Consider the following 12,927-nt stretch of genomic DNA (forward strand, 5'->3'; position numbering starts at 1 on the left):
CATATTTTTGACTGGTTTATACTACTTTTAAATAACTTCTTCAATAACACAGTAAAGAGATTATTCTATAGTTATTCAAATTGTAGTAAGCTTACACAATAAGATAAATGTAAATTTTATACACGGTTTTGTTCAGAAAATGTTAAATTAAACACTGGCTGGGTGTGTACTCACACAACTACAGTTCTCTTGAACACCCGGTAAGTATTCTGAATGGAAAGAGGGTATAGTGGGGATGTGCGGATAATCCCGAGTCGCGGGAACTCGAGCTTCGGGTCAGGACGGACAGATTAGGGCGGCATCGGGCGAGATCGGGATACTCCTGTGTTGCTCGGGATCCCGAAAGTTTATTCCGCAGTTTACGCGTCGTAAAAGTGTTACCGCGCATGCAGTTTACACCAGTTTACACATTATAGCTAAACAATCAAGAACATGGCGACAGTCACGTGACTTTGGATCGCTTGGCGCTATTCTCAATCGAATTAAGAGAATTGTATACATTTAAATATATTATTATAATATACTTTCCTCATTTTTTTACATGATTACACCTTATCTTCCCTCTATTTCAAAATGTACTACAGAAAGTGAGCACAGATAAATCTGAACTGAACATAATTCTGAGAGTTCTAGTTGATAATAAGCTCTCGACGAGTTTTTTCATTACATATTGGCACTTGGAGAGTAAAACTTCTCGAAGCTACTCTGAAATTGTGTATCCATTATTCTCGAGAGCAACAATCGTAAGGAACCATCAAATGGACACCAAATTTTACTTTATTATATTAGGTTGTTTGATAAATTCATAGCGCCTTTAATTTTTTATTTTTTAATATTTGAGCTTCTCTTAGTAAAGAATCATGAAATTGACTGCCAAATGCCGAAAACTCGTGTAAAGAAACAATGATCTGTCAGTCAATTTCATGATTTCTTACTAAAAGAAACTCAAATACTAAAACATGAATAATTGAAAACGTTACGAATTTATAGGACAACAATATTTGGAACTTTATAAAATTTCATTACGAAAATGTGAGTTCCGGTTATATACAAGGTGTAATAAAAATGTTACTCAACCCTGAAATGAAACACTCGTGAGGCGATTTGGAACAAGTTTTTCCTTAGCAAAGATGTAATTTGAGGCCTTGTTAACAAGATATTAACGAAAAACCCTGACCAATCTGCGCGCGAGTCTGCCGGCGGAGCTGACCGGAGCTCCCGCGGTAGGTTGGCTACGTGCCGCGCTTGTACTACGAAGCTCTGAACAAGCAAGTCGACATGCATCGCAGAAAACTGCGTATAATAGCAAATAAAAAAGACAGAACTAATAAAATCATACTTTTTATCATCTTTCGTTTGTTATTTAAAGAGATTAATAAATGAAGCATAAATGTCGAAGCTTCGCTAGATAGGATAATATCTTTATTCCTGATATATTGAATATTGACTTACTGTATGTTTTATGTGCATTGCACATTTTATTACCACTTCGATCTTACTCCAAGCGTTTGAGGTTCTTGTATCCGCAAAAGAAGAATATGCAATTAACATGGATCATACAAAAGATATAATGATATTAGAATGAAACTAAGATGAAATTGGCCGCACCTGTATTACGATGCATGAAGAAACTACATAAAATAAAATAAAGAAAATTGTTAAACACATACCTACATTCTGTGTAATATGAACCGTTTCTAACATGAAGTTAGCATTCGGCGTTGAAAATTCTTTTTACAAGTTAATGTCAAGAGGGACAGCCGAAAACACAATAGGCAAAGACTTCGTCGATGGCAGTAACACGTTACAGGCAATCCGCGGGTGGTGGCAGTGCAGAAGACAACAGACAATTTTTTAATGTCCAGACTCGCCCACCCTCGGCATCATGGCTAAGTGGCTTCGAGTGGCGTATGAAACAAAAATACAGATGTTGCTTTAAGAATATGCGAAGAGAAACGCAACCTCCAAAACACTTTCCCATGCAGCTTTTCCTTCCCAAAAGGCAAAAAGTATTGACCATGAAAGAGTGGGGATCGACCTATTACGCCACATCAATCCTAACGAGAGAGGATCAGTTCAACAATATCAGTCGTCCTTTCCGAACGGAGCCCTTTCCATTCTTCGAGCAAATCGAGTTCATGTTCGGAAAACTAAGTTTTAGTTTATTTAACGATTAGGTAGTGATTATTTAGTAGTATCGCGTACGTCGTTGTTACAAATAGTGCAAATTAATTATTGTAGGTTTTACGAAATATTATAGGTTTTATTAATTATTGCAGGTTAAAAATTAGTATAAATAGTTGTTATAAATTAATTAGTGTATGTTAAACATTAGTGTTAAATAGTTATAAATTAATTATTTTGAGTGTTAGTTTTGTGTAACGTGTAGAGTGTTAAACGCAACGGAGGAACCACTCGCGGATCTAATTAATCGGGCAGTGTGAACATTTTTCGCGGACGGGACAATCGCGCAGTGTGTGTGGACACTGTTTGCGGACGTCTGTGGTTAAGAGTGTGTTAAACACTCTTAAACTGACTATTATTTTCAGTGTTGGCCATTTCTTTGTTGAAAACAAAACACGTACAGTTTTCATTTGTTTCATCGTTTGTTTCTATTTCGTCACGTAGGGCTCAACTAGCCGATTTGCGTTGAACTGACTTCTTAAAATCTTACTAATTTATCACTTCCTACTACAGGGAATGATATCATGTGGCAGTTCGTTGTATTCGTTACAACAAACACTATCATAATATGAATAAAAAAATACAGGGTTCTATTTAAAAAAATTAACTTGACTTTGATACCTCGCCCATTACTACACTTATAGAAAAATTATTTATACCACGTAATGTCCCCCTTTGTACCAAACAACTTTTGTACAAACATTGTTTTGATAACTTTAATCCTTCATGAGATATTCCACCGTTTCCAGTTAAACGAAACACCCTGTATAATAACTGCAATCATGAATAAACAATATATAAATACATAAATATATATAGATAACTCGCTTTAACCGACTCGGCTAGACCGATCTTGTCTTCCATGTTTCAAATTATGTCTCACCCTGCCCTCTAAAATATTTATTGTTAATTTTCTCAACAACGAAGACTTATGTGACGGAACCCCACTAGAGTTTGTTTGTGCATAGACTATATTAATTAATATAATTTACTATCCCCTACCGCTGAAACAACTTTTAGAAATTCATTACTGTCGAAATTTTTAAACTATTGCAGTTAAATCTAATAGATTTTTGTACGAATATTTAGGGTAGTGATGAGTAGGGTTATAAGGATAAGATCTAGTTGTAAAAATAATTTATGTATATACAACATAACATGTATGTATATAATAAAAAATTTAAATATTGAAGTGGAAAACATTTATTTTCTTCTTTTTAAATGCTTCATAAATCAATATTGTTTAAGTTTTTATTTTACTGAAGGTTACAAAGTGAAATTACCAAATAATTAAAAATAAAAAGTAAAACTGCCGCATTGGGATTCAGGCGGGGTCAACTATGACCTTTTAACTTTTCATTATACCCAATCAATTGGAGGTCCTTTGGTGGTCATTGGTGGCCTAATTAGAACATTTGGTGGTCACGCGTTCTTTTGTAATTAAATTAAGTGATCAAAATTTGACCGTGAAGTTAGCCGAAACATTTTTTTTCGCCGGATTCAGTTTTTGAAATGCTCAATCAATGCGTAATCGTTTGGTGGTCATTGCTACCTAATTAAAACATTTGGTGGTGCTTAGTTTCTATAAAAAACGAAAGAACGATGTCATCTGGCGGATACAGGATACAGGTGTACGAACGCATGTTTGCAGTCGATAAAACAAATATTTCTGGATTGATTGTCTTTTTGGAGGAATCAATCAATTAGGTTACCAATCATTAGCATACCTTTCTAACATCGATTGATTCATCCGAAAAGACAATCGAACCAGAAATATCTGTTTTTCGTCATGTGTCCTATGAAAGTTAAATGTAAGTATAATGAAAAGTTAAAAAGTTAAAGTTGTCCAGCTAACGTCACAGAGGTGTGGTATTCGAACAAGTTTCCAAGGCAGCAGTGATGTCAGAATGCGTGGTACGGTTTAGCCCCTCTCTTTTCCCAATATACCTCGCTGTCTCTCGAATGCAGAATCCGTGGGACGTATAGACCCCCCTCTTTTCCCACTATAGCTCACCGTCTCTCGACGGCCAGCGCTGCGCACACGACAGGGCTGAGATATGCTTGTATTGCTTGTGTCTGCCAGCACGGTGGACGTAAAGTGGGAAACGCCGGTACGTCATAGTGGGAGACGATGGTAGGTCGGAGTGAAGGAGTAGTGGGGGTAATTCGTCCCACGATTCTGGCATCATTGCCTAACGCCCCCGAAGCATGGGATTGAAAATTACATTGCATGGGGCATGTGGGTGTATTCGGGTCTATTCCTATACAGTAGACATTCGTTTCCCGCGCCACCGTTATCCGTACGGAAACCACGCACAAAATATGTCACGAATTATTAACTTTTTCACATAATACCTTAATACTTTATTACGCAGAATGTTTGGAAGAATCGATTTATGTAATAAAAGTATCTTATTCCATAATATTTTAATATCATGAATAAAAATGACATAATTAACTTTGAAATCTTAGAAGATACTCCACCTACGAAAAACTTGTTACTACTAAGTAATAGACCTCTTCATACTGAACAACTTCTGTGAATAACCTTTTCTGTATCTCGTCTGTGACTGCAGTGCGAAGTGTTCATACTCTTATGGTAAAATAGAGCAAATGGCGCTCGTTCTCAAGACACATTTTCATAACTCCTCGACAACAATGGAATCCATAGTCTTAGTATATCTGTAGTCACTGGTAAAATTGATACTGCTTAAATTTCTTTGAAGCTTGGCAGTCCGTCTCGAGAACTATTAATGTTGTAATAGATATCAGATTGTAATAATTATAATTAACTTGCTTATTAAATAAAAATTATAAACATTTTGTGGTGTAACCTCGTATGGTGCTTTATGCTTGAAACAAAACAATTCATGAATCTAAATATAGTTTTACAGAGTTAGAAATTGTTGAAGAATGTTTAAAGCAAATCAAGAACTTGATATACCGGCAGCATTGGGTTTACTTACACACTTAACTAATGATGAACTTAAAGACTTATTAAACAATGATAACAAATTTGAGGATATTGTGAAAGATATTAAGCAGGTAAATTTTATTAGTATTGTAGCATTTGTTAATTTTATTATATCTATAATCTACTAGACATACGTTGACGTATTTGAGATGATTTAAAAAGATTTGAATTTGCTCATAGATATATCATAACTAGACTGCAGATTTTTATGCAAAATAACATGTTATAAGATGATTTATAAAAACACGAGCAAAAGTACGAATTTCTTTTTCCTCTAAAGTATCTCATTGGGTTTAGAATAAAAAAAGAATCTTGTTATATCTGATGAAAATTTTGTCTTTCATTGTATTTCACAGAGCTCTATAGTTTATAAACGCATAAAATCCATAGTCTAATCATAACACAAAGGATCATCTATAAACTCTCTCAAAATGATACAGTGTCTGCCTGTTTGCCTTTAGAAAAGTTTATTTCAGTAGATTTGGCAGTGTTTGTTTTAATAATATGTGTAAACTATTATTTGTCCTAGAGCTATTCTGTTAACTTTAAGGTGATATTATTGCAAAATAGTAACATATTATATATGATATTGTATCTTTTGTTTCATGTGAGTTTTTATATCATCCTGCCATTATTTCAATGTATATTGAGAATTTACATGCATTATACATTAATGTAAATCTTATTTTCAACACAGTTTAAAGATTTGGAAGCAGAGAAAGAAATGTTAATGGCAAGCAATAGATCTTTGGCAGAGTTTAATTTATCTAAACAACCAGAACTACAAGACGGTAAACAGATTTTGATAGAGCTTAGTGAAACTGGAAATAAGTTATGTGCAAATGTAAAAGCAAAACTGGAGGAATTAAGTATGCTCATACAGTATATGATTTATATTTAATTATATTTAAGTTTAATAAATATATACATTTTGATATTATAAACATATATATTACGTTCTTAGAGGAAAAGTCTGGAGAAATGACTGTCGATACAGCTTTAGATCTATTACAGACAGCTGCTGCTGAAATTGAGGAAGAGTCAGAGGTATAATATGTATAATATTAACAATCATTAAAATTGTAATATATGCACAACCCACTTAAAATAATTCTGTTGTATTATGAATGTACAGACTATTGCTGAGAAATTTTTGGCTGGTGACATGGAAGTAGATGAATTTTTAGAACAATTTCTGTCACGAAGAAAATTAATGCATCTACGTAAAGTAAAAGTAGATAAGTTAAAAGAGATAATACGAAAATCCCATTCCTCTGGTGGTCCTGGTTATCCAATTGCTGCTAATTTTCCTGGTATAGCACCTGCAATTCCTTATCCAACTGGACCTGTTTCTATGCCTATGCCCGTGCCATCTGGTTTACCACATTATAGGCCCTATTAAATTACTGAATTGAGGCTTATGAAATCCGTTATTTCTTACAAAAGAGTAATATTTACTATTTAATTAAAACTATGTACTCTGAATAACTATATCTTACAAAATAAAGACGCTACATTGTTTCCATGTCTTTTTGAAGATTTATACCAAAACACAGCACAAATATTCATATTACTTTTAATTATAAAATAATTCGTAAGAGAAAACGTTGAAAATTGAAATATTACATCTTAACAGGGGTTTCATTTCATACAAATGTCTATTAATTGGTATTCAATCTAATATTTTTGAACATGATTGTTTGTAATATGTAAAATCTTTATAATCTCGTTATTTATTTACTGAATGTAAAATTTTGGAAGAAATTTGTCAAAATAAAAATATTCTAATATATTGACATCTATGAACAAGGATTAATAAAATATACTTTGGATAATATTATTTTTAATAACAATATTTCTACATAATACCATCTTAAGTTAATGAAACACAAATTTGCTAAAAGTATTGTTGATATCAATTATATTTATTTTATTGGTTTATCATTATCAGTATCTTTATCGTATATATATAGACAAATAAAAACTAAAATAGTAATTATTGCTGCAAGATTAACTTTCCTTGTCAATGATTTTTCGTCTTGATGCAGCCATTTCATACGCTTTAAATACTCTTCACGTTGACTTTTTCTGTACATAGATTTTTGAAAAATCAGCCCATAATGTGCTTGAGACCATTCATCAAAGTTATATATTTTATCTGTTGATTTAACAGTATGTTCTTGTCGACTTGAGGTTCTTTGTATTTCATCTATATTTATACGTTTAACTGCAATAGTCCTGTCATACTGTTTGCGTAACTTATGGTTACCAAGTACTTCATATGCATCAGAAAGTTGTTGAAATATTTCTTTTGCAGATTCACTTTTATTTTTATCAGGATGATATTCCAATGTTAATTTGTAATATGCTGATTTTATTTCATTGTGCGTGGCCTTTGGAGACAATTTCAATGTATCATAATGAGTTTTAGATTGTGTAGACAGATTCATTTTCATATTTATTGGCAATATATACTGCCGTAACATCGTCGCCATAATTCCTATACCTGAATATGTTACTACTGATAATTGTGTAAACATACTACTACTTAGAGTTTCACATTAATTTTTATTTTTCTATAACCAGAATTATTATGGACATACACAGTATGTGCACAGTATAAATAAGTATACAATTCTTTTGTATAGTTTTCTTACAGGTTACCCTACACAATAAGTGCGGGTTTCATATTCTGCTTCATATTATATAAGATAGAAACACTCATTACAGTGTTATAACCTATATGTCAAAGAAAGAAATACATGCATTAGTATACACAATATGCTATTACTGAAAATATGGGTATAAAAATAGCAAATTGAACACACAGGATACAATTATAGTGCAAATATTTTACATGTTATATTCAATATTCAATATCTAGTAGTCATATGATTACATATGTAACACATGCGTGTAATTGAATCTGATTTGTAATCACAAAATCTACATATATGTATACTATTTTTGAGAAACATCACTATTTCTAAAATAATTAGTAGCAATTTTAGTGTACTAAATTTATGTTAAGTCGTTACGTTATCGCGGGAGTGTGTATTCAAAATCACTAACGATGATGTATCACCGCTAGAGATGGCGTCAACTGCTACTTGTGAATCACTCGTGATTCGATCACGTTCGTACCCAATTACGGTGATTTTTCAGTGATTACTCGTGATTTCTCGTAATCGTTTCTAATTGGTGAAGAAACTTAACAGTTCTTTACACGCGACACATAATCTGTATATTTTATATATTCAGGCCTATCCAATTTGTGGCCCGCGGGCCAAAATCGATAATCGCCCCTACCGGCTTGCTCTTTCAGCCGAGGGGAATCACGGCCTGTTAACTCCCATTAGAATAGTATGGTCAGTCATAAGCTACCGGCCCTTATCACCAATGGTGCTAAAGTCGTATTTTTCGACACATGTACTTCTATGTAGTGCTATGTACTCGGTGGATAAAACACGTTTGGTGGAGGGAGTTCAAGCCAGGTATGTATTTTTTCCACAAGAAAGGACGACTTCATTTTAAAGGCTAAGAATAAGTATTATGTTTTATTTTTATGTAACTTACATGCAAATGTATTTTTTCCTTCAATATTACTTATTTTTTAGATGAAATGGTGCAATCAGAAGATGGCACATCTCTGACTGCAGAAAGCCAGTTTGAGGAACTGGGTAAGTTTGTTTATATTATAGACTAAATCAATTTTTATGAAATTTATGTGTGCACATACTTACAGTCATTTTCACTTATTTTTCAGATATAAAGCAGTCATTTGATGAATGTGGCGTGCATGATTGTGTGTGCAAGATGGCTAGGGACTATTATGTAAAAAAGTATAGAAGAATGTAGTATGCATGTATCGTATGTATTGTTTGTGTTATACAGTATACAGTCCCTTATTTCCTAAATTATTTGAAACACGAGAGTTTTCTGGTATTTCAAATACTTTAGGAAATAACTGACTGTATACTGTATGTATGTAATGTAAAATTTTTAGCATGACAGTGAGTAACTGGTGACTACTATGTGGGATTGTGTATGGTAAATTTTTTATTATAATAAATTTGTTATTAGTTCGAAATTTTAAATCTGTATTACATTTATTACATAGTCTCTCTATATCATGTTAAATTTTGAGCGTGACAGTGAGTGACTGGCGGTTACTGTATGGGATCGTGTGTGATAAATTTGTTATAATAAATATAATGTTAGTTGTTTGCAGTTTTAAACATGTTTATTAAATTTATTACATAATATACGTATATTATGTAATAAATTTAATAAACACATTTAAAATTGCGAACACCTAATATCAAATTTATTACAACTCAAATTTATCATACACGATCTCATACAGTAACCGCCAGTCATTCACTGTCTCGTCTATTATAAATCGTTCCGAAATTCAAACGCGTCCCGGATATCCGGCACTCGTTTTAGTACCGGCCCTTATCACTAATGGCGCTGCAAATCGACCAAGAAAAACCTCTGAGTTGTACACCCGTGAGGGGAATGACCCCCCTCTATATCCACAAGAAGCTCAACGTATAGAGGCAAGAAAGCGTGTGTACATGCTCTGACTGTCCCCACTTCGGACGCTCCACAAATTCCTACCTGCAGTCACCGTGCACGTACCTCTTGCCCCACGATCGCATCGCAGCCGCAGCGCAAGCGAGTACTAACTACTAAGTAGTACTTAGTAAGTACTACTCGCCGAGTAGTGGCCCACTGAATTGCACTGAATGGACTGAGTGATGGTGGGGACCGCATCGTCTGGCGAAATGACTCGCGGGCCACATGTTGGACAGATTATATTAACGACATCAAAACAAAAATTCAAGTTATATCGTATAAAGTGAAGGAATAATTAAAAACAATGAAGAATAATGAATAAATTAATGACTATAAATAATAATGTACATGTTACCTAACATATCTTTCTTTTAGAATTTCTTGTTCTTTTCTACTGATTTTTACAAACACGAATAGTAATGTAATTTATCGTAAAATCATATTGAATACGATTTTCTGTTGAAATATCAAGGACTTACGATCGCAGTGAGCAAATTCACTCAAAATAAAAAAATCGCAATCACGGTCGTTATTGAAGTTTGTGATAAATCACCGTTGGTGATTCTCTAATCACCATAGACTGGTATCACCACAGACGAGATATAAGAATAGACCTAACATGCAATGTAATTTTCTGTTCCATACTCCCAGGGCGTCAGAAGCCCCCTTACCATTTCAGTGTCAATACCTAACGTTATCGATTCAGTGTGAAAATATATCACCACGCTCTTGTGGTCAGAAGTATTATGGATTCATAGTCGCGCCTCAAGCATTTGCTTACGAATTTCTTAACAAAAATCGCCTTATTCGAATAAGGTAAACTTAAGACTTCGTGTATTCAGAGTAAAAACTTAAGAAGTTTTTATTGAATACGTAGATGCTTAAGAACTTCTTAGTCAAGCAAATGCTTAAGCAAACCTTATTAATACCTTCGGCAAACATCGGAAACTTTCCGCTGTACCACCCAATGAGAAATGATTTTGAAAATACGTCTGCATTGCGTTTCGTTATTCTTCCCACATGTGTACCACGTTCTAAGTATTTTGTGTTAAAAATATGGCAACAAAAAAGCATTATAGTGATATTGAAAAGCATTTATTTATACGAATTTTGAAAGAATATCGAAAAAAGAGCAGTGTTACCTGTCCGCTGAAAGATAAGGAGGAAGGAAAGGACGTTGTAAAATTTTTCTATCTTCACTTGCAACAATACTATACCTAGCCCAGTTCCTAAAATTATCTTGTATATTAAAATAACATGTCTTTATAATAAACTATTAATTATCTAGAATTTAGAATAAAGTTAGAATTGAAAAAGTTGAAGGAATGAGCTTTTGTTTTAAATTACAAATTGCAGACTAACACCATTAAGGCCAAATATTTATACTATCACACCAATTCATTTGCTTTCTTAGGTACTCTTAGAGCAGAAGTCAAGCCTGGAACTTGAGATGATGAAACAACTATATGGGCTAAGCTATATCGATCTTACTAAAGTATGTTTAAAAGTATGTATTAATCTATATAGAAACATCTTGAGATGCACGTATAAGGTTCTAAGTATAATAACATTGTACATTTATGAATACTTTCCTATAGCTTCGTAACAAAGGAAAAATAAAAACTATATTTGAAAGTATTGGAGTTGAATTTTTTGACAACAGTTCCAATTTTCTTTGGGATCAAAGATTTAGAAAAAGATGGTACACAGAATTTATTTGGGAAAACTCTTAGAAAACTGCTTGTTCAGAATAATACAATTAATAAAAATAATTTGTAATTCTCAATAACCATTTAAAATAACGTTATTTTTATCAGAATTACTGTATACTACAAACAAAATAAAAAATAGATTTTTCAAATATAACATTTATTTCAACTATACATACAGAAGTACAAATTGTTTATATTTTTCTACTATGTACAGAGTTTACAAAGTACTTAAAACAAAGGTTATAAATTAAGCAGATAAATGTTATGAAGAAAGTTCTATTACAATCAATAGTTGAATATGTACAAACAATTAATATTTAATATTAATCTTGAGGCTTTAAATATTTTGGCTTCTTTGGCACTGATTCACATTTAGTATTACTTTTTGGTATTTGTTCTACATTTGTGTATTTAGATTTTATTTTAGTCCTTAAGCCTTTCCAATGTTCTACCATTTGTTCATCTGAAATATCTGTATCATTCTTTATATCCAATAAAACACATTTATTTTTTTCTTCAGCTTCCATTAACTTTTCCACCTCAGGATTCATTCCCTGATAACTTACTCTGCCATCAATTAACTTCTCACAAAAGATGTAACTAGGTTCAATGATGAATCTTTCACTAAAATAAAAAATGAACAAATAAGATATTAATTCTTTAATATTTAAAGTTGTTAAAAATATATGTTATACACTTATATAACATAAACTATTTATTTTTATTTTAATACAAGACTATTGATTCATTCTACCTCATTTATAAATCTTTATACAGATACACATCTTACTAAAAATAATAAACTTTTATTTCATCAAAACAACTACTTATAGATTTATATACATGAATATTAAATGTCTGCAACTTAGTAATCTACATTTTACCACCAAAATATGTTTAGAAATTTATTGAGTCCTCAAAAAGTCTAATCTTTCCATAAACTAATTTAGTATTTGTTTAAAGTTTTACATGATTCAAAAAATTAAAAAAATCTTACGATTCCTTCTTCATACGTTTTGTGACTTCATTTCCAAAATATTCTTCACCTTCTTCTTGAAATTGTTGTTTTTCTACTTTTTCTTTAGTACGTTTCATAAACTACATAAAAAATATACAAATTAATAAAATAAATAATTTTTTTATACAATTTCTTGTTATACACATTGAAATCCGTAGAAGCTTTTTAACCTCTTTAACTTACTTTCATTTCCAGTATACTTTTCGATAACTTTGCTTTGCTTGAATTCATTGCTCTATTTTAAAATATAAAATCTATAAAATAATTACATTTACACGACAGTCTATAATGTTTCGTAAGGAACTCAATAAAAATCTCTTACAATTAACTCTAATTAACTCCTATACAATCGTATACAGCACAGATCAGAAATGATCAGAGACTGGACAGTCCACGGCAGTGATGCCAGGACGTGGGATTTTCTCCCACATGGGAGCCTTCGTGCGCATGCGCATGCT

The 12,927-nt window shown here is 32.4% G+C and overlaps 3 protein-coding genes across 3 annotated transcripts; 1 reads left to right on the forward strand and 2 right to left on the reverse strand.

The window, feature by feature from the left end:
* Positions 1–5,048: 5,048 nt before the first annotated feature.
* LOC107192378 (vacuolar protein sorting-associated protein 37B) lies at positions 5,049–6,679 on the forward strand. Its single transcript, XM_015581608.1, has 4 exons — positions 5,049–5,229; positions 5,856–6,027; positions 6,123–6,205; positions 6,294–6,679. The coding sequence occupies exons 1-4, from the start codon at positions 5,098–5,100 to the stop codon at positions 6,558–6,560; spliced, it is 654 nt and encodes a 217-aa protein (XP_015437094.1). The 5' UTR covers positions 5,049–5,097; the 3' UTR covers positions 6,561–6,679.
* A 352-nt stretch (positions 6,680–7,031) lies between these two features.
* LOC107192373 (chaperone protein dnaJ 1, mitochondrial-like) lies at positions 7,032–7,747 on the reverse strand. Its single transcript, XM_015581601.1, has 2 exons — positions 7,174–7,747; positions 7,032–7,055 (listed from the first exon to the last, which is right to left on the reverse strand). Exons 1-2 carry the CDS (start codon positions 7,696–7,698, stop codon positions 7,032–7,034), a joined length of 549 nt encoding a protein of 182 aa, XP_015437087.1. The 5' UTR covers positions 7,699–7,747.
* Positions 7,748–11,727: 3,980 nt separating this feature from the next.
* On the reverse strand, positions 11,728–12,700 carry LOC107192380 (M-phase phosphoprotein 6). The gene is made up of 3 exons (XM_015581610.1): positions 12,653–12,700; positions 12,449–12,549; positions 11,728–12,075 (listed from the first exon to the last, which is right to left on the reverse strand). Exons 1-3 carry the CDS (start codon positions 12,698–12,700, stop codon positions 11,775–11,777), a joined length of 450 nt encoding a protein of 149 aa, XP_015437096.1. The 3' UTR covers positions 11,728–11,774.
* Between the last annotated feature and the right edge of the window lie 227 nt (positions 12,701–12,927).

The sequence above is a fragment of the Dufourea novaeangliae genome, unplaced genomic scaffold (assembly GCF_001272555.1).
Source record: "Dufourea novaeangliae isolate 0120121106 unplaced genomic scaffold, ASM127255v1 scaffold344, whole genome shotgun sequence".
NCBI lineage: Eukaryota > Metazoa > Arthropoda > Insecta > Hymenoptera > Halictidae > Dufourea > Dufourea novaeangliae.